Source organism: Rhipicephalus sanguineus, chromosome 3 (genome assembly GCF_013339695.2).
Source record: "Rhipicephalus sanguineus isolate Rsan-2018 chromosome 3, BIME_Rsan_1.4, whole genome shotgun sequence".
Classification (NCBI taxonomy): domain Eukaryota; kingdom Metazoa; phylum Arthropoda; class Arachnida; order Ixodida; family Ixodidae; genus Rhipicephalus; species Rhipicephalus sanguineus.
Genome location: NC_051178.1, coordinates 122,915,484 through 122,941,649, shown reverse-complemented (window position 1 = coordinate 122,941,649; position 26,166 = coordinate 122,915,484). Strand labels below are relative to the sequence as shown.

Here is a 26,166-nt window from a genome sequence, read left to right as displayed (position 1 = left end):
TGATGATTGATGGGGCGTTACACAGGAGATTCACGGTTTACCAATGATTCCCTCCGGAGCTTCGCCCCACTCATCATCATTCACCACGTGGATATGCTGTGAATTTTTTTTTAATATGGGGTGCTAAATGGTTATAAAATAGATGTTAGTTTGCGTGTATCATCATTAGAATATACAATTCATATGCGTGCATTTTCGAATCTTAATATGTTATTTTTCATTTTTACGACTTGCGGGATGGTGGTTTGCAAAACAAAAGTGTAAAATAATGATATCTCATAGTGACGCGGGCTTATACAATGTGTAATAAATCACAGCGGTAGTGTGCTACGTTCAAACAAATCTAAAAAAATGCTTCCCTATAGGTCATATGCACCTGCTATGGTAAACTGCGGCATGAGTTGTGCTGCGAGTTCTACCCCCGAACTTCGCCATTTTTATTACCAAGGTACAAGATTGCTGGTAATAAACATAATTATACTGAAAATAAGCGAGATTGGAGAATTTATAGCATTATCGTACACTTCAGAGGAACGAAGCATAATATCACTCTAAAAAGACAGGGCGTGCAAACACGGACACAAGAAAGAAGTCAGGACACCACAAACACCGGGTGTCCTGACGGCGTTTGTGGTGTCCTGACTTCTTTCTTGTGTCCGTGTTTGCACGCCCTGTCTATTTAGAACGAATACTTACCAACTAGCTCAGCTCTCTGTTATTCTAAGCTTCATAATATCGCCCTTGTAAACAGTTTAGATAAACAAGTTTATGTTGAGTGACGGATATGTGACTGCCCCATTTAATTGCACTTAGTGGGCCTTTGAAGTGAATAACATGTGGTTTATGTAAGTCTACACACGGATCCTGGTACCTAAAAAGAGGCACACTGATATTTGCTCAGACTTTTTCAACCAACAGCTGGAGATAAGGATACATACAGGGTGGCCTGTTTATTAAAAATGCAGGAAACAGACAAAAACAGAAGAAGCGATCGCCTTTGTGGAGGGCAGTGCCAGAAAAACGCGGCTGTTTTTTAGTCATATTATGGAGTGAAATACAATTCCATGCCATTCTAAGTTTTTTAATATGATGGGATAGGAACTTTCATGCTACCGTTGTTCTATATCTTGGATACTATGGCCTGGAATTCAGCGAATAGCTAAGGCAATCTCCAACCCTCCCCAATCTCTGGCGTTTCCGACAACGGAAATCTTTGTTCATCGAGGGTCTCTGCAAAGGGCAAACAACAACTAGAAGAAAAGTCCTTCTCCGGGTGCTCGAAAGGTCGCTTTGGAAATCGATCGCCGCCACTTTTCCTCGGGGGTCGCAGCGGCTCGCTGCTGCAGTGGGGGGCTTACGAGGAAATGCAGTTTGAATTGCCGTCGGGCTGCGATTAGATTTCGTACTGCCTACATGCGCAGAGTTGCGGCCCCTTTGGTGTCGAGAAACTGGAAAGTGAGGCGCCTAGACGAATTTTTCTCCGCTTAAGCTTTCGGGTAACAATATTCAAGGAGGAGGATACAGCAGAGGGGTGGAAAGAAAATTGGACAACTCATCCGAGTGTAAACAAAGCTTCATTTGCATTCCGAACAGATCCGACGACTTTCATGACTTCGTATAGGAGATAAGGTAGTTGAAAAGGACCTCCACACGCCAGTCGGAGGAGGGGGGAGGGGGGAGGGGGAGGAGTAGAGTGTGAGTTTTGGCAAACGCCGTTTCAGACTCGGCAACTCCTTATCCGTATTTACTAAATGCGAACCTTTCTACATTGGTTCCTGAGAAAGCACTATTTTTCGGCGGACCCTTTTCGTGCTGCTTATCTCCTCGCGATATTCACCGCTTGTTTTATTACCATGTTTTTGCCACATTCCGGTTTGTGTAATTTGACATTATTGTGACGTGTTCGAGAATTACAGTCTGTGTGCGACGCACGAAAACTGAGAAACGTAACAGTACTGCGTGCACATGTAATGGTCATGCCTTCATCCTTTATTTCGCATATCTTTCGTTGCATGACAGGGTCATGGCGTACGAAAAAAATGAGCACAGCTCTTTACGCTTTAGGCATGCTTGATAGCGATTGAGTAAGCGAGCTTGAGCTGGCTTTTCTAACGTAAAATGTAGCCCACGGTCACTTGTTAAACAAATTGTGTTGCTGCCAGGCGTGACAGTACGCGCCTAAACACATCGATACAACGTGAACACGTTGCAAAGACCTGTGCGCATATTTGGCATGTACACTGCGCATTCCATTTGTCGCCGAACGCGAGATGAAGAAGAGGAGCCCAGTTTTAGAACGATACAGAAAGTGGAAAGGATCCGTGGAGAATACCCGAGGTAACGGAAGAGAGGACACAAAAGAAGATGAGTGGCACTTCGGGGGTGGACGCAAAAAAGGACCAGCGTGCAGGGAGGAGAGCAGACGCAGGGAAAGTTGATGGGAAGGCATCGCCGCGCTTTTACGCGCCCTGAGAAAGTGAGGACGCGCTTCTTTCATCCGGGCACCGAAGATATCTCTCCGCCGCCACCGACGCGTAGCGGTGGACTTAATGTCTGAATGGCGTGTCGTAAAAGCGGTCGTTGCGAGGCGTCTTTTGGGGGCCGCCGTCAGCGCTTTTTGCACAGCGTGGATGTTCTCTCGGTGCAGGCACAACAGCGTACTCAACGAGAGAGATGGCGTTACTTGGCGATATGGCGACGCTATTTTTGAGACCAACAGGCAGACGTCGTTTTTCGGACACAGAAATGGAATGGGAAGCTTTCTTGTTGCGCATGGAGTACGCGCACTCGCCACGGGCCCAAAGACACCGGGTGGCAGTCTGAAATGTAAGACTGCCTTTGGTTAATGACTCGCGTTTTGAAATGCCCCTGACAGTAGACGGAAGCTAGAGCCTTATGTGCTACTCTCTAAGTGCGCACCAGGGGACAATGCGGGCGTCGTATGGCCCAGAAAGAAGTGGAACCGGATGAAACTTTCTTCGTTGGGTAGCAAAAAATTAAAATGGTTCGCAAATCTCTACCCGTTCGTCTGGGCCAACGCCGTTATGAATATTTTGTTCACATAGAACAAGGTGTAGCGATGTTCCTGTGGTACGTGATGTATTGATAACGGAGACCAATGATTCATAATTATTACACCATTGGCAGCCGTGCTTAACAATGAAACATGTAATACGTGATTACCGGTCGGAAATTTTACTAACTTGCTTTTGAGGTGAGGAATATTTTCATTTTTCCCGCGAAAAAAAATGCTCCAGACTTGCCTTGTCATGTCGGCCTGACCGTTAAAATATAACGAAGTCAGAATGTTGATACTTGCTTTTGAGGCATGTATATTACGGCAAGGTCACGCGACACTGCTATTGGAACAATCAAACATTTTGTGGGGAGTAGCCTTTACGGAGTTTGATCAGAGCGGATTGCTAATAAATGACGTGTTTTTTTTTTATTGACATGATGTAAGGAGACGTTGGTGCACAAACAAGGCGCCGGTTACTAGTTAGCTCTTACAGGTGTCGAACATAGAGCATACAGGTTCCAAAATTTCCGTACATAATAAGTTTCTTCATTTCTCCTTACTAAACTACCAAGTTGTTGTTGTCGCCGTTGTTGTTGTCGCCGTTGTTGTTGTTGTTTTGTCAATCTACGTTGTTGTTGTTCTGGCACAAAATGGTGGCATATATTGAGCGCTACTCACGTGGTCTCTAATACGTTTTCCTGTTGTTTTATTGTAGATACACAAACTAGAGCTGCATGTTCACTTGCATTCGATGTAGCTTGAAAGTACCTCATAACACAGTCACAATGAAGCTCCTGTACGTAGGTTCTTGTTCTAAGAACCCGTTGTCCGTGTTACCACAGGAAAGCTAACAAATCATGAACATTGAAATTCGTGATGCAGTGAAACCGGTCTCGGTTGAGATCAAGGGACCCCGTGGACCACTGTCGGCAGAGCTACCCGCGCAGGTCATCTGCCAGGTGAATGGCTCCCGACCAGAGGCGCTCGTTCGCTGGTTTCTGGGACCGTATCAGTTGAACGACACTGAGACGCACGTCATCTCGCCAAACACCACTTTGGGAGTGCTAAACTTTGTGCCGGGAGACCGAGACCACGGCGCACGGCTCCGCTGCCTCGCCTCCAACTCGGCGATTGGCGGAGCGCAAGGCAGCACATCGGCACCACTGGAGGACTCCTGGATACTCGACGTACACTGTAAGCTAAGGCCGAGAATTGTTCGTGGAAGGGTCGCTTCCCGCTTTAACTCGACCTTGTCGTGACCCCTAATAATTTCACCAGTAAGGGTGTAAATCGATTATTATTTATTACACGTACGTAAAACCGCTTTTGACACGCATCTGTGTAGTTGCTTGCATTCAGCGCCAAGCAATTGATGGCCGTGAGGCCTAACTGATGACGATATCTTTTTTATACAAGGACAGAAGGAATAACGTGCTAACTCTAGTATTTAAGCCTTGATTTGCAGGGACTTCAGAAAGTCTTCTGCACGCGATATATTAATGCTTTTTAACAGCCAGTTAATAATATTTAGTTAAAAAAACAGGAATCCACACAGAGGTATTGAATTTAAAATAACGTTTATTTCATTCTATACAATCGCAATAAAATGTTCAGCCGTGGCTACTAGCCGCTGTTTATTGTTCTGAGATATTTGGTTAGTGTTTTAAATCTTCGTTTCGAAATTTTTAAAGCGTGTCGGCATAAGCACTTACAATCTACGATGGGCTAATGCATCGTCACTTGGAAACTTTGAAGTACATGTTTTATAATCGAAGTATCTTGCCTTGAGCAAAGTGACAACATGAAGCACTCTAACTTCCGAGAATTGCAGTGTAGCGTTTGACGAAGCTGATATGAGGAAGCAGAATACGCGCCAGGCATGATCAAGCATAAAAAGTAGAAATAACTAGGTGGCAGGAAAATTCTCTCTGCTGCTGGTTGAACAAATTTTGCGCGAGATAGAGCTGCTTATCTAAAAGTAGCTCCGAACTTCAAAGCATATAGAGATACGGTAACTTAATGCGCGCATTTTATCGAAAAGCTTCGGCAGAATGTGACGTAAGTAACGACGAGCACCAAAGTGCGAAAACACGGGGCCTAATCGGTTGTTGATTCTCAGGAGAGCTGCGTTGCTTTCAAGCCTATTTCTTTTGGTGGAAGTCTTATGCACACGTGTTATTACATGTGCGATCCTGAAAACAAGTGGAACACCCAAGCGCTACGGGTTACAACATTCATCCGAAAACACAAAGTGAGCTAGTCATCCCGTTCCTAAGCACTGGAATAATCATGAGCTGTATTAGAGCTAACCTTTGGAACAACCATGAAAACGGGCTTGAGAAATAGAGCTCCACTATACGTGCATCAATCCACTGAAAGTTTTATGTGTAGGCACTGAGAACTTCCTCGAAATGCGTTTCGACAAAGCAGTTGCGAAACGGTATCTCTGAGAGTAACGCAGCAGGATTCGTTAATAAAGAAAGACTCGGTGAAACATTTTCGTTGCTACCACTTGGTTGAAATTCACACAGCAAAAAAATATAAGATGGGCCATTTCGCAAGTGTCTCACGACTTGGCCGCAATGCCTGATGTGCAGACACCCTTGACAAGCCTAAGTTTTGCAGGTGTATCGCAAGCTTAACTTTAAGATTGATTCCACAAACGGAGAAACGTGTTAGAGCGAGTATACAGAGTTGTGGCTTGCCACTATCGCAAAAGGGAGATCTACAATTGTATGTTTCAGATTTTAACTTTGACCTTTAGATGTTACAACCAATAAGCACGATTTTTATGCGTTTAAAACTTATCATACAATCAGGGAGCTAAACATAATTTCGTCACATTGCAAGGGCTTAAATGCAGTCAGGTATAATGGGTCATTCACAGATTTTTGTTTTGCTTTAGGAATTCTCATGTCGTGCATATATCTCCAATAAAACTTCGACACTTCGTCATACAGCGAACGGATGAAGTCAACTTATAAATTAGTAGAGCAAGTTTTGAACAGGTTTTTGTTCGACCATTAAGTATTTGATTGCGGAGTCGCGATAGAGCGGCCGTGTCACAGTGGTGACCTTAGATCTAACTTAAGTAACTCTGGGCATTTTTTCTATTCTTATTTATGTTAATAGAGAGTTTCAGTGTGGTATTCAGCGACCATAGTGATTTATGGCGCATAAAGTATTGGTAGAAGATTTGAAAGCAGTAGAAAACTAGCCTACGCATGACGAATTTTGCCCAGTGCGTCACCATGACCTCGTGTATTAAATGGCAGGTCTCGTACGGGCAATGGTTACCTGTATTATGCAGGTGAATCTATTAGTCACTCACGTTGTGAGAATGCCAGCGATTTTATTGTTGACACCATGCTGTTGAACTGCTTCTTGTCGACGCGCAGACAAGCCGTTGGTGCAGCTGCGGTTCGGCAGCGGCCTCAGCCCGTCCAACATCCACGAGGGCATCGACATCTACTTCGAGTGCAGCGTGCGCTCAAACCCACCGGTGAGCGAGGTGTCGTGGACCTTCGATGGTCGAGACCTCCACACCGACGGTTCCCGTGGCGTCATCGTCAGCAACCAGTCGCTGGCGCTTCGCTCTGTCAACCGTACCAACAGTGGATTCTACGCCTGCCACGCTGCCAACTCGGAAGGTGAAGCCGAAAGCAACCGTCTCCGGCTCAGGGTTCTACGTGAGTTTCCACCTTCTGTATCGTGCGATTCGTGGTGGTGTCCCTGTTTGCTTAATGCTGACGCTGTTTTTAAGAGTATCTTTAACGAAGGCGTGCTAACATATGTCGCAATAACTGTTATGCGGATGTCACGAAATGGCTAATATTAGTATTGACGGAATGACGCCCAATTTTTGTCGGTTTTGTTTGAGACTGAGTGTTAAGCTTAATGCCCATAAGTTCGGAGACGCAATGAAACTCCTCACTAATTCACTGCGCGAACAACAGTAGCACGCGTGTATGCTTGTGCGCCCCGTCCGACGAAGCGTGTTGCCCCTCTAGAGGCTGCATTGCAACACGTGTACTGTTACTGCAACAAAGCCTACTTTCGAATGAAGAATTTAGGTAAATTAGTTATCTCAAATATTAGCGTACATATTTCTTTTTTACTACCCCCTTAATTTCTACCATGCTACTTACAGCAAATAACCCTTTTCCTGCCTTTCATTGCTCCATAAAAACAATCCTTGGCTCAATGACTACAGACTTTTAGACTAGTTGGTTCGGTACATTCACTGAAGCCATTGCGCTGAAAACACAGGGGCCAAGGTAGCGCACGTCCTGCCCTCTTCTTTGGTTAATGTGTTTTCAGCGCTACGGCTTCATGGAAGATCGTTCACGCTTCTTGCCTCTAAAGGGGTTGTTGTGCTTGCAGATTCGCCGGTGTGTCAGTCGGGCCACCGGCAACACTCGCACTCGGTGGCGAAGCACGACACAGTGGAGGTGGAATGCGACGTGGAGGCTGATCCGAGCAACGTCACCTTCTCCTGGACATTCCACCAGGCGCACCGCACCGCTCCGCTGTCTCCGAATGCCAGCTTCTCGACGCCACCGGGGGCCCCGCTGCGCTCGGTGCTGCGCTACACACCGCGTTCGGACGCCGACTACGGCACGCTCTACTGTCGCGCTCGCAACGCCGTCGGCGACAGCCTCGAGCCTTGCATCTTTCAGATACATCCTGTCGGTGAGTCCTCTTCTGTGCACTTTCCTTTGTTAGGCTGCCCTTCGCGGCTTGATAGCACTCCTTTTTGCTGAGGACATCAATCACTCACGGTTTTAATGGCTACTGTCAAGTTTACAACTTGACAGTAGCCCGTCTGTTAATTAACGCGACAGCGTTAAAGAGCTCGTTTTGGCAGAAATTCCAGTGTCGGTGTCGGCGTCGGGGATGGCGTGTTGGTTGTGAGCGAAAAATCATTATCTTGACCGTGACCAAAAATGAAGAAAGGTTCAAATAAAATAAATCATAAAAAAAATCACAGCATATCCACGGAGTGAATGATGATGAGTGGGCGAAGCTGCGGAGGTTCATCGGTAAACCGTGAATCTTCCGTGAATTCTGCCCAGTACATCATCACCGACGTGAGATCGGGCGCGTTTATACTAAAGGTTCGATGAGAGTTATGACGACTTGCAGCTCACTTTAATTTTACATGTACGCTGTGAATTTTCATTGTTTAGAAAACCATTGCTTTAGAAAACATCTGGCGTCTTTCGTTAAGCAGCTGGCGTCTTTTCGTTTTGCTTTAGAAACATCTGGCGTTCTTTCGTTTTGCTTTTACAAAACATCTGGCGTCTTTCGTTGGTTTATTTCATCAATCAACGGTGTTTTGAACAAAATTTTTATAGTTTAATCACGCACAGGAGAAATCTCACCAGGCACTACCTTGGAGGTAAACAATGGCTGCTAATGGGAATGAGAGACAGAAGAAGTCGGCTTTTAGCTAACACTTACACTTCTACTTCTACTAACGTTTCCTACTGGAACATGCCAATGGCTGCTAATGGGGAATGAGAGAGAGAAGAATTCGGCTTTTAGTTAACGCGCACGCTGCGAATTTTTTATTGTTCAACAACGCACAGGAAATATCTCCCACCGGCACCACCTTGGAGGTCAAAGCGTAAGACTGGTTACGCACTACGACTACTACGACTACGACTACGAGGGACGAACGGGTGCCGCCTTAAGGAGCTTCGCCCCTAAAATGTTCGGGTTCGAGTGAGAATTGAGCCCAGACCGTCTGCGCGGCAAGCAGGTGTTCTACCACAGAGCTAGGCTATTTCTTGAAACAGCTTCAAAAAAATCACTATATGAATAATCAAGAAAGATGTAATCAAAGAAATAATAAAAATCTTCAGAACCCAGGGCGTCTGCGTGGCAAGCAGGTGTTCTACCACCTGCTTCGGAAAAAAAACACACTATATGAATGTCATGCAGTGGAAGGAGTCTCCTTAACATTGCGTGGCGGAAGCGTAGAATCGCGCCAGGCGTCAAAATACGTGAACTGTGCAACGAGTGGATGTTTTAAAGGCCCACGCATTACAACGCGCTCGGGCATATTATTTCATCATCAGGAAAAGCATCAAAATAGTGAACAGCTGCGTAGGATCGCGTGTTGCCTTAAGGACGCGTAGTGGGCTCTTCGCTGATTCGCAAAGGGCCCACTAATTATGGCGTAGTGGGCACTCAACTGTATACTTGCAGTAGGCATTCTGGGATACCTTGAAATGGCCAATGTCACGCGCGCAGTCGTTCCTTTCCTTACGGCATGGTTGAGGCATGCACCGAGAACGGAAGCGAGGCTTATAATTGAGAAGGCGATGCACAAGGGGCCCGATTAAATTAACGTGTTCTACTGTTGAAGGCAAAGCTGAAGCGTCCTCCAAGTTTTTGAGCTATTTGAAGAAATTTAAATAAAGAGTACATCATGCACTCTATGTCTGTGGTTCACGAAATAATAAATAAATAAATAAATAAATAAATAAATAAATAAATAAATAAATAAATAAATAAATAAATAAATAAATAAATAAAAGGGTGGCACGTTCGTTATTTATATCTATAGCAATGTGGTTGCGCTGAACGAAAGGCACAAAGAACAACACGACACAGCAAGCTGAACAGCTAGTGTGTCTGTGTCGCGTTGTCCTTCTTGTCTTTCACTCAGCGCAACCACATTAGAATGCGATACCAACTAGCCCAAGTTGAAGCTTTGCTATATTTATAGGTCATCCCATAATATAAATACGGAATGCGCTTAGGCATAACCTGCTTACTTTCGTACGAAAAGAGGTGACACACCTATGAATTTAAGTTGTCTATTTAGCGGAAATTTATATCGAAACAGAGGCTACGTTAGGAATTCGCACCGGGCATGAAATACTTTATGAGTGCTTGAGTTATATATGAGAGCCATTAAATGCTGCGTGTAGGGCTGTATTTCAAGTGACTCATGCAAGTATTATTGCCTCTCTCACGTTGCCTAATCATTTCAAGCTGCGGGAGAGCCGTGCCTCAAGACTACGGAAAGCGCGTCCAATACTATCTATAGTATTGGACTATCTAAAATACTATCTATAGGATTGAAAGCTCCATTTATTGAACAATGCTTCTATATTTCAACGATAACATTCATAAATTAAACATGGCTGGCAACAATTCTGCCGCACGAAGCCTCTGGCATGTACTGAAGATGTCACTGGTTTTCAATAAGTTCTTTCCACTTCAGCAAATATGATGCAGGAGACGACTTCACCTAAAAGCAATACCTCACGCTTCTTTCACTGTAATCCCAGTAGAGGCAGTTTCAACAGGGACGAAAATGTAATGCTATTAAAATAGAGACACAAGGCACAGTGAATTGTAGAAGGCGAGAAAATAGAAATAGCAGGAGCTAAAGGAGAAGGAAGTGGCGTAGTCTTTGGGGATACACATTTTTGATCAAGTTACCAACGGCTCCCCTCTTTCGCGAATTCTCTAGTTTCTTCCTCTCCTCAAGATCACAGAGGCAGGGAACAAGAGGTCGGTAATGCGTACATGTTCAACGTAGCTTGCTCTATCGAAGAACCCAGGGATCGAACACGCAACCCTTGGCGCGGCGTGACTGGAGCCTGCAGCGCTTTTACGGCCTCCCCTACTATTACCTCTGCTTTCAGGCGGTACGCGGGATGACCTCCTTTTTTTAGCTTTCCTCGAAAACCACGCGGCTGCCGCAGTACCGGCCTTTCTTTACGATCGACCCATCGAACAGTGCTAAAGTGTTTCACCCAGTAGAGAGCAGGTGCCATTGCCTCCAGCAACGAAATAAAAAAAGAATACTTGAAGGGCGGAAAGTAACTGCCTTTGTGCAAACTCGTAAGCTTAGAACGAGACGAAATCTGGGGCGCTAGGAAAGAGTAAAAAAAAAAGCAATAGCTATGTGAGGAGGCGCTCGACGGAGAGGCCTTGACGTCGGGAACGATGGTTATTTGATGGTCTGGGCCCTGGGGGATCCGCTTTGAGAAGAAGACACACATAAAAAAAAATATGCAGAGAGAAGAGACGATGAAAAGGCCGCTGAATTGGCTGAAAGGAAATGGGGTGAATGTGCAGTCTTTGATATCTCTCTCTCTCTGCTTACGTGTGCCACTACAGCGCCAGCTTGCGTATCTTTACCAATATGCGTTGCGTAATTTGGCTGCATTAGGTAACCCGTTCAAAATCGAACAATGCTTAGTAGCAATCACAGCGAAATCGTGCTATGTTGTGTCCTATTCCTTTACTAGTTCTCTCACAATGGTATGCATTAGATTGCGGTATAGTGCCATATCACTTCCACTGTACCTAAAGTAACAAGAATGTAAAGGAATTAAGAGCTATAATAACATTTTGTTAGCTCACCTTTAATTGGCAAACATTTCCTCTGAACGCAAGACTTGGTGGCGCCACGAACCGCGCCGCACTGGCCACGCGTTTTACTTGAGACACATTTCGCGAAGAGTATGTCTGAAATGAAGTACGCGCGCGGCCGTTATGACGAGCTCCGTTTCTTTTACGTCCTTCATAAATCTAGATGTTACGACAAAGACGGCCTCAGGGACATGCTCAATCTAAGTACTTAGGGCTCTGTTTATTTCTGCAACCGTAAAGGGTCGCAACATTGAGTGCGTTTGGTGCGCCCAAAGTGCCACGATAGGGTCGCAATATATTCGCGAATAAAACATCCACGTAAACATTGACATTTAAGGAGACTGCATCTTCGTGAACAGCGGCTCGCTGCCATTGCGAAGCCGCTTTCATTGCAAAATTTGTCTGAGCAAACGTGTAAGTGATTCCGTAAAAGAGGGAGAGAGAAAAAAAAACATGGCTGATCCCTCTGTCATAGGAATCGGTATAACACGAAAGTAAAACGTGTCTTCACAGACGTACTTGAGCGCTTGTTGTGCATTCTTTCGCCGCAAGCGTGAAGGAATGAATGCTACAGCAACAAACTGTAATGTCACGCGAAGAACGGCAAGCAGCTCAAAACATGCAATGCGCTGCTCAAGCAGAAAGGGCGCACGGAACGAACGTACACAGGATGAGTGCGAACTGTCACAGTTGTAACTTATTTCTGTGTAAGGAGCGCGCTCCTGTCGCAAAAGCGGCCGCTCCAGTGAGCGAAGTCACCTTCGTCCCGCGCACGAGCGACCACGCCCTGTAGAGGCGCACGCTCGTCCGCGTGGCGCGACGGCCTTTAAAGCGCGCTCTTTGAGCCCTTCGCGCCATCTCGCTATTGATAACGAAAACACGCTAATGTACCAGCAATCTCTGAGGACAGCCACCGGCAAATGGCGTATATAAATAGCTCGCCGTTAGCATGGTAAGCAACGTGCCGTCTGTGGCTGAATCGTTGCGCGCCCCGCGCTGCGGAGCGAGGGGCCGTAAGTTCGACTCCCGGTGACGGAACCTCTGGGTTTTTTTTCTTTGCCAACTGTTAGTCTTTATATTTTACAACGTCATATCCGTGACGGAAATACGCCAGTGGAGCCGTGGTGGACCCCGGCATAAAACACTTTCGTGTTAAAAAAATTACTCTGAATGTAGATGGCTGCGGTAGCGAATGACAAAGTTATATCAAGGAATACCTCCAACAAACACTTTCGCTTCTTCAGCAAAACGTGCAAACAAAAGAAGTGCGCTGTTAAAACCACGCGCTAAATAGAACTATTAATTATGAAATATACGCCACTGAGGAGTCCTTCGTGCAATAATGGTTGTCAGATATAAAGGGCCCCTAAACCACTTCCGATATTTTTTTCAAACATTTCAAGTAAACACGCGCATCGTGTGCAGAATGTCGTCACGATAAACCATGCCACACGCGGTAGCGCTACAAGCCGCGGGCACGCCACAAATTACAAGAGACCATCCCTTCTCGTCTCCGGGCCTTTCCGGCCTCCCTAGTGAGGTGCGTGACGTGAACATGTTGAAACTTTGATGCGTTATGCAGGCGATGCTTCGATTGGTCGAACAAGAACCTACGACTTCCGGTTAGTCTGCAAGCAGCTGCCTGCGCTCCTTGCTGTACTTAGTCGTGTTGCCCGCGTGTGCGCGCTTGCGAATCGGCAACTGAGGCCCGTAACGCAAGTGCCGAATCGCTAGCGTAACAACACAGTCTGATAAGCTAGCAGTCTGATAAGCTGCGCGGACTGAATCCGACAGCGTTTTGCGATAGCTTTCATGCGTCAGTGTGCAGTGCTTCGCTGGAAAAGCGCTGACTGGAAAAACAAAAAAGACGCGACACATGTCACCGTACGGTTTCATCATGTTGGCGATTCTTTGAAAGCGTGCGCGCAACAAAGGGTGCATACCGGCACGACAACAGCGGTTAGGCGAGAAGCACGGAGTTAACGGAGAAGCGGCAACCGGAAGTACCCGCTGTTTCGAACAGCGCGTCAGCGATGACGGTATGTTACGTGAGGTTGGAAGGGGTACTCGGCGAGGAGGGCAAAGCGACTTTCGGAGAGAAGACCAGCCGACGAGTGGAGGGTAGCGAAGGAAAGAGTGAAACGAGTGATCGCAGCGTTTCGATCATCAAACGCGTGTACCTCCGCTATTACGGCACCCTTTCGAAAAATTCTCCCAGCTAGGTGTTCGTTGTACACTCGTGCACAACTGTCACACCACAACTAAATTTAGGGGCCCGGGTGGTTTAGGGGCCCTCTAATGTCGCAGAATTGGTTTCAACCTTAATGAAAACCAACAGATAATGAAGCATTGATCGGAGAACCAAAATCGCTGCTTAAATTTTCTCGTTGCGCCCTAGCCATATTGCTGATGTAGTAATACTAATCATAATTACAAGTTAATAAAGTGCAGAAACACCTACAGTAACCTGTTTTCGTCGAGGTTATGTGATCAGTCCTGTCTAGACCAAACCGCGTCCACACCACATTCAGTCAGTGTCGCATGTTGCCGCCAGCACAATTTCGCTATGCCTCATACCCTTATTCGCTTTTGTAAAGAAAACAATCACAATTGTAATGAACGTGTGATTTGAATATTAAAAAAACACACTCGCGATGCGTGCCGATTTTTAAGGTTCTCACATATTTTTCCTTATATAATTCCATACGTTTTCATGCTCGTTTTTTTTTTTACGCAAGTAATTTATGTGTTCTCTGACGAAGTGTTTATCTCTTGTTTCCTTGGAATAACAGAGCGCCGAGCTAGTTGGTAGATATTCATGTTAGACAGACAGGGCGTGCAAACACGGACTCAGGAGAGAAGTCCAGACACCACAAACGCCTTCCAGCATGGCGATAGTGGTGTCTGTGGTGCCTTTCTCCAGTAGGGCGTTTCTGTTTCCTGCAGGCCCTCCAGTGACGCCGTACAACTGCAGCGTGGAGGAAGTGACGTCAGAAGGCGTGCACGTCGTGTGCCAGCGCAGCGGTGCGGGCCAACAGCAGACTTTTCTGTTAGAGCTGCAGGATGGTCAGAGCACGCCCATCGTGACAAATTTCACGTCCGGCCAGCCAAGTTTCAGAGTTCACTCGCTGAGGCCGGCAACGCGCTACCAGATGGCGCTGTACGGCATCAACGCCAATGGCCGCAGCGAGCCCGTCCATTTGACCGTGTTCACGCTGCCGGTGGGCAGGGGACTGATCAGCAAAGGTGAGCACAAGTTCGTGTTTGTTCCTAAAGCAGCAGTTTGAATTTAAAAAAATCTGATCTGAAAACTAACCAAACAAATAGCTTGACAACTAAGAAAGAGGGAATACTTCAGGTATAGCAATGTAGATTTGCTGATACTTCAGGACAGATTGCGATTCCCTCCCAAATAGGCAGGTTGGCGACATATTATAGAACTACTGGATTGTTCTGATGTGAATATAATCGAATGGTCTGCTATAAGTAGATCATGCAAGAAAAAAAAAACAGCTAGCGTTAGTTCCACCTTCTGCTTTCACCATTTATTCAGTAGAACTTTTCAATTCTAGTGTTTAGTATCTTAACACTGGCCAGCAAGCTTTCGCAATCAGTTGTCGACCAAAATAATCCATAATTAGACTCCAGTCCTAACAAGCTGGTGTGCAAGTATCCCTGTAGAGCAAGAATACGTCACACGCATGGCTGCATGGTTTATATTTAAGCCGTTTTTGAATGGTTCGCTTAAAATACAGGTACAACGGCGGTGAAATCAAATGACGTATCAAACAAGGTATTATCACAAAGAGTGTGTGCCGCCTCTGGCTGATCTCAGTTCAGCATATCATTCATTTTGTTAATAATAAGATTCTCATTAAATCTCTTTTTCTTCTTCAGTAATACAGCATTTAGCAGAGCGTGTAGATATAGACATCATTCAAATATTCATCATGTGTTCCATAAATGTGGGCGTCCGAGAAATTGAAAAATAATACAATAAATAAGGAACTTCATACCTGTATAGACACATGCTTTCGAAGTTTATAAGTACGAAAAGCTGGCAGGCTTGGCCCGTTGCAACTGGAATACTCGTGAAAAAAAAAGAGGAACTACAGTGAGTTATGCCTGCTTTTGATGCCTCACCAGCAAACTAAGTCGAGGTGATGATCAGACTAGTGCTGATTTGGGGATTTTGTACAACACTTCAGAAAGAAAACAGCGCACGCAGAAACAAGAATGGATGGCAAAGACGCTTCCCCAACAAGCACAAATATGTAGCCGGCGCTATGGCCGCGTTTTGACAGCGTCTTTGTTCTTCCGTGTGAACTGTCTTTTTTGCTTTTTTTTTTGTTTGCCTTCGAGATAATATCGCTGATGATGAGATTGATTGCCCTGACTCCCCTCAACCCGCATTTCTCACCTTGCACGCAGCAGACGCAGAGTGGTCCCTAGGGTCTACCACGCTGTGGGCAGCTGCGCTGAGCGCCGTGGCTGCCTTTCTTATCGTATTCATCGCACTAACGCTGGGCAAGTTCAGGCGGAAGATCCACTTCAATCGAGGTGAGTTTCAATTTCTGAAGACGGCGAGCCTAAATTATTATTGCGCGAGAAGCCACTTTTTCGTAGAAGCTATTGTCTAATGCTGTTATTCAAATATTCAAAGCGGCACATGTAGAATCTGATGTCTGATGAACTTGAATTCGGACATTTAGGTGATAATGTTGAGGAACATGTCGTCTCAATCGTTTATCTCGAGCCGCTTGCATCGTAGAGGGCTTCATCCAAAGCCTCCCCTGTGTCATAAAATCTGATGGACTTGTTTTCTTCAGCCTACAAGAGTACTGTGCATTGTGTAAAGCAAAACAATAAAATGAATGGTACTTATAAAGCTGAAAGAAAATGGCACCGAGACTTCGTTTACGGAAGAATGAAAAATTTCTTTCTCGCGCTGCCATAATTGAAGTGTTGGCAAAAAAATATATATATATTTACAGGCCCTCACTTATCTTTGCAACCACGAATGACGTTACCGAATACCAATCAGCGCACGGAAGAGGTGGTTCTCTTCTGCCGCGCTAAAACTGGTGTAACTAACCAGGCTTCATCTTATAACTTAAGACGTCTCTTGGAGTTCCCAATGTTCAGCTAGCCCTTGTAAAGAAACTGGTGAACATCTTCTACGGTCGTGCCCGGCATTGAACGTCATCCAGGAGTGGACGCTTTGTTCCCTCAGTGCCCTAAGACCTGGGACACTACAGGAGTGTACCGATCCTCCTCTACACGTTCGACCTAGTTACGAACAATCACATTGTAAGGAAATTCTGCGATGCTTGTGGGGATCAGAGAGACCTGGTCAGTTTTTCGTAGAGAGGACAGCAGGGCTATCGCACATCGATGAAGACAGTGGTATCTCTCTTCCACCTCCATAATCCACATTCACCAAATTTCTGTACTAAGGCTTGAGCCTACTTCAGGCACAAATAAAGAAGTGTTAAAAATATGTCTACGAAAAGTTCCACATACGGGTATAGAGTAATATGGTCCTGCGGGTGAATAACCTTACTATGCGAGGGGGGGGGGGTGTCACGCGGTTCTTGTCAAAGCCAATTTAGCTCTTCATGAAAACACTTCGTGTACTCACTAAAAGGCTTCCTAATGAACAATTTTTAATGTTTCTTTATCGTGTATGTTGAATAGAAAATGTTGTCCAGTATTCAGAAGAAGGCAAGGTTGTTGCTTAATTTATTAGAAGCAATAGTGAAGCACTAACAACACAAAGAGCAGTTCACATCCGTGTTTTCATTCCTTGCGCATGCAGCTCAAAACGTTTGGAACAGAAATGAGAGGTGAGTACAGCAGCGTGAATTTTGATGTTGAATTTCTCCTGCCACGTGGCTCAGCTGGAGTGGTATTAAAATGTAGAGGAATGCTTCGAGAAGCACAAGTTATATTGCAAAAGAAGTGACATTTGGGCACGTTGGAATTGGTTGTGCATTTTGAAATGGGCAGCGCGAAAATGAGCACACAAGATAGAAGTAATCACACCACACAGCCCCTTCAAGATGGCCGTTTCAAGATACCCTTTTCAAAATGCATATCAAGTCATAGATGCATAACAAGTCATAGTTTATGAGGATTCCCCGGCATGCTAATCTATTGTTATCGATGCGCGTAGGACCTACTGTGAGCTGGTTCCTCTCTTTCTCGGCAACAAGCGCCAGTTTTTTTTTTTTTTTTTTTGTTCTACAACTCTTTCATGGTGATGAACTTCTAAAAAATGGCCCCTCAGATTGCGTGCAATTTTTCTCAAATGAGATCCTATAGAAAGCACAAATTGAACTGTACAGCCTAATGCGGAGAAATTAGCATGAAAAAAAATGTCGTGTTTGAACGCGGTTTAAACCAAGCTTTTCGAGCGATAGCAGAAACTACCGCGGAAGGCATGTCGCGGCGGTGTCCTGCGCCTCGGTGCCTCCGCTCGGCAAATAACGGCACATACTGTCAACCCTTCTCTTCGTATTGCCGGTGCGGAAGTCACGTGACAAGAGTCACATGACAAGAAGTCTCGAGACGAGCGCGCCCGCCGGCTCGCAGCTCTCGCCGACCAACGGAGACGCGTGCGCGGGAGAGGGAAACAAAGCGACGCGGCGCATGTCCGTTGCTATGACGACGCACGTGTGAGGAGGAAGAGGGGAAAATTGGCATTGGCTGAGCTTCAAGGTGAAACGCACGCACGAGGTCGTTTTCTGGGTTTTTACTGCGAGGAGTCGAGCTATCGCCGTAAAAGAAAGATGATAAGCTATGAAGTCACTTTCAGCCTCTATATCACCATTCATATCAGCGCTGAACCTATCGGATGAGAGCTGGTGTCGATGAGAATCTTGGAAGCGATGGTGAATCGCGGCACGCGCTGCAATTTGTGCGCTTCCCATGACAACGCTGCAACAAATATGCCAAAGGTCGCTGCACTTTACGATCGAAACAAGGCAGCTCTACAGCAAGGAAGACTGATGCATATAGAGACAACATAAAGCCCCAGCTCTAAACAGTAGTCTTCAAAGAAGGTGCATTATTCTTGTACATAAGAATGAGCGCGTGACGTATTGTACGGCAGCACGCGTACTGTATACAAGCATTTAGCTCCCTCTAGTTGTTTGTCAATAATCATACTGAGATTCGAAAACCGCGTGATTCGTTTCAAGCAAACGTTTGTCTATTGCATCCTCGTGAATGTTTTCGAACATTGTTTTCTCTGAATTCAGACGTGCAAGATTTGAGGCACCCTTAATAAATAGAGAATTCACGAGTTACACAAATGCGATCAATTCGCGTGATTATAAAAGTGAATAAAATACCTTGGACTTTTTTCGCTACTCATGCAATAAGAACGACGCATTGGGAAAAGGTATATCCCGACTGCACTTGCCAAATACCGCAGTGCTGACACGCAATCAACACAAAGGAGAGAAAATGGGCATGTGTAAAAGAAAGCACATTATTAGCATGGTAAGTTTTGAACTCAAGTACCGCGATCAATTGCACACTAGTCATCAGACAGATATTTTAAACGCGCAGCTAACGTCACTGCGGCTTTTGAGCATGCGTGCTGCTTTAAGGCACTGGCTTTAATTAATGTCAAAATATGCAGGTGCCGATGTGTACGTAAACAACGAAGACGGGAGAGAATTATCACGAAAAAAAGTGAGATAAATTAATACAAACTTGTTTTTTTTTTTGGGGGGGGGGGGTAAGGAACTGAGGCCAAATGACGGCCAACTCAAAATAGGGGTACATGGCCCGGTGTGTATACCACGTCCGAGGAGCCCTCATTTACCTTCCCATCTGAGCAGTAGGGATGGCACCGCGTCACTGCGCGAAGGAGTACAGGATGTTTTCTAACACATGATATTCAGAAGTGTTGTCACCTTGCTACAGAAAATTAAAATAAAGTAGTTCGTAGACATGAGGAGTGCTACGTCAAATCGGTCTCGATGTAAGTCATCTCATACAAATTAGTCAAGCACTGCTTCTCAATTTTTGTCATCAGAAAAAAAAAGAGGAAGGTAGTAAGTAATGTCTTACGGACATGAAATATGTTGAGACATATTCATGTCCGTGAAGACAGGAACTTCATGTCCGTGAAAAGAGGACGTGAAGAGAGGAACTTAACATGACAAGGTCCCCGTCATATTAAACACATACAGTGAGTTATACTGGATGTTAAGTGTGACAAAATAAGTTTTCCGGCGCTGCCCTCTTGGTTAGCGAGATCTATGAGGCTAAATTCCGGAAACAGGCGTGCGACAAGTTTGATGCTGGCAGCTCGTCACGCGGGCTGCTGGCTTAAACAAGACTGATGCCCACAGTCGGAGCGAGAATGCCACAGGCTGGACACATTCAGGGGGAGGTAGGAAGGAAAATAGAGAGAAACAGGCAGAGAGATAGAAGGAAGGGCCTTTACGCTCTCGTACCCTCTAAAATGGCTTCGGCTTTGGCTTCGCCTTACAGCAAGTGTATGTCTAGAATAGACCAGCAACCCGGGAGGCAGCGCTTTCGAGCCGCGTGGGATTTTTCGGGGGCAGTTATGCAAATGCGTGACGACGCAGCGAGGAAAACGCGTCAGGCCGGACGACTCGTGTGGCGGGGCCCGACGCGAATGCGCTGCCGCGGTGGCCACGCGTCTGCGAGTCATTAGGCTCGCGAGCGGTCATTTGAAGCTTAGAGGCCCTGACGTTCGTCCAGGCGGTTGTGGGTGAGGCGACTTGGGCGCTCAAATGGGCCAGAACAGAGCGATGCGAATCTCCGGGGCGAGACTGGGATACGAGAGGAGGAAAATGTGCAAGAACGAAAACCAGGGGAGGGAGCAGAGACGAGGAAGAAGAAGAGAGAGGAATTTCAGGTTCTTTTGGCAGCCAATGGCGTCTGTGACGGAAAGGCTCCAGGGATGTGCCTGTTGCGGCAACATTATCTGGGGAAAAATGATGATGCGTCCCTAGCTTCTAGATTGCGAATTCTTAGGTGCTTCATTTCAGAGAAAGAAAAAGAGGGCAGACCTACTTTAACGCTGTACTTGAAAATAGAAGCTAACAGATAAAAAATTATAATTAATAAAAGAAAAAATGCGGCAGCTTTGCACTAGTGGTGCCAAGCTTGAAGGAAGAGCGGAACTGGGTGGCCTTCCTTGTTTCTCTCTATCTTTCTTTCTTTCCTCTTTCTCTTTCTCTCTGTTTCTCGCATCTCGTTTGTGTAGTTATTACTTTCTATTGATTTATTTCTCTCTCCATCTATTTCCTTTCTCTTCTGTCTTGTTCTGTTTTTTTTTCTATCTCTCTTTCATGTCTGTTTTCTCCTATCTCTTTCTCTCTGCTTCTTGATTTCTCTCTTTCTTTCAGTCTCTCTCTCCCTTTTTCTGTCTTTCTCTGTCTTTCCATCCTTCTATGTCTTTATTCCCTTTATTTCTGTCTATTTTTATCTTTCTCTTCCTTTCTATCGCTTTCTTTCCCTCTTTCTTCTTTCTTTCCTTCTTTCTATTTTCTCTTTTCTGTATTTTTTTCTCTCTATCTCTTTCACGCGTGTTTCACGTGCTCCACTTCGCCGAGCAGAGTTTTCGTTCAACGCTCGCACCCGCTGCACTCGGTAGTGGAGCTTGCCCAATTCCTGTGAAGTTTTGCACGACGGAGCGCAAATTACCGACAGCTCAAGCAGCTTGTCCGCTGTTAGAATTCCCCGCTGGCAATGCAATCCTGCGTCGGAAGCGTTCACTCAAGGATGGTCTGCCTTCAAGTAGAGCTGTAGTGAGCCTGTGTTTAGCCATTGGCGCAAAATATGTAAGAGAAACGGCAAGTACGGTAAATCTGGCTTGGTAACAGCAGTCCCGAGTTGCGATCTTCTTTCTTTTCTTCTTTTGTTGTACGCGTATCGCGGCTATATATTGTCGAAATAATAGACGCACTCGCATTAAATTAGTCTTAGCGGCAACTTACCCACCGCAGGCTCGGAAAGTTTAGCACCGACAGTAGTGTGTTCCTTAAGATCCCATCGACCAAAACCACCATTCTTTTCTGTCACGGCACCATGACGCTAGCTTCGACGGAAAATGATTGTCTGCATATGAAAAGGAACGGGAAAGCTAAACATAAACAGTCCGATAAAGAGAAGTCGCTGTACGGCCACCTGAAAATATTGCAGTGCGTTCGCGTGAGACCGCTTTCTGCGACTGTGCCATTCCCCGCCATGGAACCGTCAAAGCATCAATGACGCACAGGAGCGTCCATTCGTCATGTCTGCCTACAATAGAAAAAACGCGCTGTACCGGCTTCACTGAAAAGAGACGGCACTCAGGAAATTCGTTCCACGTGGCAGTCATTTTCGATCGCACAGACCAGTGAAATGCCCGCGAGATGGTTTGGTTGCATGCACATCCACGAAATTGATCTCAGAGGGTCTGTTTTTCAAATCTTGACTCTACCCCAGTATGAGAAAACTAGGGCAGCTAGGCACTAGTGCTTCGAAGACTGAGTAAGCAGTAGAGCTGTTGGCTTTGCCCTCCTCCTCGATCTCGCTTCCCTTTCCCACACCTTGCTATATTATACTATATTGTTATGCTTTCTCTCTCTTTTTATCTCTTTTACGCGTCTGTTTCGTTCTATTTCTCTCTCTCTCTTTATGTTTCTTTCTCTGTCTCTCGATCGTTTTCTCTCTTTATTTTCGTTCGTTCTTTCTCTCTCTTTGTACTATTGTACTAGTTATCTCGCCCATAAGAATTATCGCATCCCACGCCGAACAAATCGGCGCGAGTGTTCTAGGAGCGAAACAGAAGACGAAGAGGAGGACGAAAGAGGGTGCGTGCGTGGTCATGATGATGATAGTTTTCTATTGTCGCCACACTGAGTTTAGAGCTCCGCTGTAAAAAATATTGATCAGTGTTCAGACATCGATGGGCATAACGAAAAGCTTAACATATCCGCTGCAAAAAAATATTAATCAGTGTTCATACATCGATCCCTGCAAACTCGCAAACGAGCAAAACCTAAACTTACATGCTATTCTGTAGGTCTGCAGTACGTGGGTGAACAAAGTGGCAAATTATTCGAAGCCGGAGGCAACCTTTGTCGATTTTGTTCAAACTGTCCGTAGAAAATTGGGTCACATTTTTTGGTAGCTCGTCTAATGCATGACCATCAAGTGCTAGAAATCAAAAGTTACGCGGTCCTACAGTTCTGGCGTTCAACAATGCACCTTATGAAAGATTCGTTTTCGCATTGTATTAGGAGCACGCACAATTACCGGCTTTGAACAGCTACAGTAAAGTTTGAATGTTGCGCGGTAGCTGTATTGCAGATTCACCTTAACTACTAGTGCAGTAGCTACGACCATGTTGCTGCCCAGTGTTGCAGCACATTTGCCAACCATTAATGTGAACTAACAGGCAATCTAGTCAAGGAAAGTATGTGGGATTTTTTTTGTAGTAATTCTGATATAAATGAGCAGAAATTAAAGCGGACAAAAAGATAACTTGCCGGCGGCAGGGACCGAACCTGCAATTTCGAATAACGCGTCCTATGATCTTCCAACTGAGCTACGGCGGCGGTCAACCTCCCGTCCACTTAATCGGGTATACCTGTGCATATAAACCTGGGAGTGTTAATCAGCGCCGCTGGTAACCATGATGGTGAGAGGGCGTTTAGCCGACTGAGCTACCGCCAAACACCTAACGGAGGCTACATGAACGCGCCTTTTATCTTTCACACTTTCCTCTCGCAGTGCTCTTGCATGGATGGATAGATGTTATGATCGTCCCCTTTATAAGGGGATGGTGAAATGTGTCCCGCCAGGTTCGAAAGAAAAAAACGAAAAAAAAAACACACGCGCCGTTGCTGCGACCGTCCCATTCGGCGCGTTTCCAGTAGAAGTGTAATTTCGTTTAACACACATCGAGGTAGTAGCTTTAGCCAAACCTCGCTCATAGCATCCATCTATATCGAAAAATGGCTCTCCAAAGATCGCCTGGCTGTCGCGCCGCGTTCCCCGCTCGCCCTTTGAGAGTTAACTGCCAGGCTAGAGAGACGACACAACGAACGTAGCGTTTGTCTTCGCATTTCACGACGCTTTGAAGGAGTGCCTATCGAGTATCAGTGTTTATTGTGTGCTTGTTGATGCCATGTTTGCGCGGGATTCACCACATGCGTTGTCCACGCATATGTTAAGAACTTCAGCTACCGCAAGGGCTAAATCATGATTATGTGCGTTAGTCGTCGGTACGGAGATGTGCCACTAGGCGTCAACATGAGTGCGTCCGCCCATCAAGCGGTGCTATATCTTCCAAACAATAGTAGACATTGTACAAGCTCTCATATACCAATGCATTAACAATCAACTACTTCTGTGACGACGCGTTTCACTTTCGTGTTATATCGATTCCTATGACGGAGGGATCAGTCGTCTTCTTTGTTTACTTACAGGGAAGAAAAAATGGCAATATTTTCATCAGAAGTAGCTCGGAAGCTCACGCTGTGATATCTTTGAAAACTCGATCAATTAACTTCGAATTTAGTCTAACGCAGTGTGTATGCGGTTGTGCTGCGAAGTCTCGGCTACTCTTCCGAGGGGGAGTATGGAGGCAGGACCGGCGCGTGTACGCAAGACGCGCCATAATATGCCGGGCACCGAATAATGACACAGCTTCGGCATGGCGAAGCAAACTTCATTACGCATAGAGTGCACAAAAACATTTCGCCCGCGAATAATTTCGCCGGCCTCTAATTGTCTTTGATGCGAAAACGCCCACTCATTGTCGCAACCATCGCCGGCCGGCGGTTCTCGCGAGAACATGTCAGGAGTGGCTTGGGAGGAAAAAATGCACGAGTGGGAACAAAATGAGCACTTGACCATTATCACCCTCACCGCTGGCCGCACACGCTACCCCTGGGGTGTCGTTTGCGACTTCTCCGTAGAGGCGGTCAAGAGTTGATTAGACTTCGTAGTAACTGCTCGCAGCTGCTCTAAGGAGCAGAGATCGTCACTGCAGCCAGTCACGACTGCTATCTCAACTCGCGTTACGCTTTCCCCACGCAGTGGGAGCGCCATGAGCGCGCGGGCTGAACGTGGTAACGTATGACGAGAACTATACACGCTCACGCTATATATATGCATACCTCGCAGCAACCCATAATACGTACGAGCTCCTAAGTCTAACACAACTCTGCGGGATCTTCACGACACAGATGAATGTGGCACACGCAATCCCTTTTAGCGAGATAATTTGTCTAGGAACAATTATCTTTTACGCCCTCCCTCCACGTTTTGGTATGTCTGCTAGTGGCGGCTGCCGGCCGCTTGACGACGTTGTCCAGGCGGCGTGGCAGTCTGGTCATCCTGATGAGAAGTCCGGCCGTCTCCGGAAAGCTGCTGCGCCAATTTTCGCGAGATTCAAGCGGGGAGGGGAATGAGATACCAACTCTGAGGTCCTTTGATAACCGATGACAAATCCCACAGATGTAGTCATTTCCCCGCAAGTACAGTAATTGGTTCCGTACTGCCTACAACGAAGTTCAGAAAATTTTTTTTAAGCTATGTTATATGCGCGCATCGAGAATGCATTGCCACAGCCGCTGAATGAGGAGAAAGGGTACCAGTGAGCAAGCCACTGCGTATAATGCTTGCGCTAGTGAACGCCTGAGTGGACATATGAGTGCTCATATTTGCTTCGGCGAACAATAAACATCCCCACTACCACTATCAGTGATATTTTACCGCTTCCCGGCCAGCTATGTTCACCTGTGTCACTTGCGTTTCACGAGGAAGGTCTTAGCGCGTTAACATCGCCTAGAATGTGTGTTTTCCGCTAGTGTATGTCCCTCATATTGTCTTAAAGAACGGGTTGGTTCTAATACATGAGTACTAATAGAACAGCTGAATACAAAGTGCAGAAAATATTTCATAAAGAAGGGAAAAAGAGGGGCCTTTGAAAGTACAGAATATGAACCACACGTCATCAAATGCATTCGCACAGGCCAGCTGAACTGCAAAGGCACAGTACAAGTATTAGTCTTCATACAGCGATATGAGTTGAAAGCAGTGCCTTGGCGCTACAGACTCTTAACAATCTTAACAGCAGAGGTAATTCCTGCTGCGAAGTCCTAATGGGCAGGTTGTGGAGTGTTCCTCGAAGCAAACTCGGGAAGTAACATGAAGGGCACTCAGCGATCGATTCTCAGCATATTGAATTCTGCAGTCCAAAAATACACGGTTTTTATTTGTGAATGCATTGCAGTTATTATTATGCTTTGTATAGGCATGTTGGCCGTACTAAACCTGAGGGTAACATAATGTTGCACCACGCTTTAAGTACTCATCTGTACTTCTCATTTTTTATGCCTGCTTTCAGAGAGTGCAACCACGTCCCGCACGATTTGGTCGAAGGAAACCTGGACTTGGGGACGGAACTCATGGGTGAGAGGCACTTGCTGTCCGCTGGAAATAGGACGCCATTATACACAGCGTGGCCTCCTACATTCGAGTTTGTGTTGTTTGTCGTTGCGTCTTTCATCGACATTTTATATAAGATTTCCTTCGTAACCTCCGCGAAAAATACTGCCTAACTTCCCAAAATAACGTGTTGTTCAGCTCACTATCACGCAAAAAAGGAAAGTAGAAATGCCTTTCAGGGAGGAACAAGGACGTACTGCTTTAAGTGAAGAAAAGAAAAAGCCGCTTGTCTCCACCCAGCACCTAACGAAAAAAAAAGAAAA

General features: G+C 45.8%; 2 protein-coding genes across 3 annotated transcripts in view; both read left to right on the top strand.

Annotated features, from left to right (window-relative positions):
* Positions 1 to 26,166, top strand: part of LOC119387059 (hemicentin-1) — a 286,000-nt gene that overhangs the window by 256,959 nt on the left and 2,875 nt on the right. Inside the window, exons 5-10 of one of the 2 annotated variants that reach the window (XM_037654360.2) lie at positions 3,902 to 4,213; positions 6,418 to 6,708; positions 7,403 to 7,711; positions 14,363 to 14,662; positions 15,851 to 15,976; positions 25,803 to 25,867. In XM_037654360.2, coding sequence (XP_037510288.1) covers positions 3,902 to 4,213; positions 6,418 to 6,708; positions 7,403 to 7,711; positions 14,363 to 14,662; positions 15,851 to 15,976; positions 25,803 to 25,867 — 1,403 coding nt within the window. Of the gene's footprint in view, positions 1 to 3,901; positions 4,214 to 6,417; positions 6,709 to 7,402; positions 7,712 to 14,362; positions 14,663 to 15,847; positions 15,977 to 25,802; positions 25,868 to 26,166 lie in introns of both variants that reach the window. The other variant, XM_037654359.2, reaches the window with a different exon arrangement.
* Positions 3,639 to 26,166, top strand: part of LOC119387053 (carbonyl reductase [NADPH] 1) — a 606,874-nt gene continuing 584,346 nt past the window's right edge. Inside the window, exon 1 of the mRNA XM_049413355.1 lies at positions 3,639 to 3,642. The gene's annotated coding sequence lies outside the window, so the exon portion shown is untranslated. The remainder of the gene's footprint in view (positions 3,643 to 26,166) is intronic.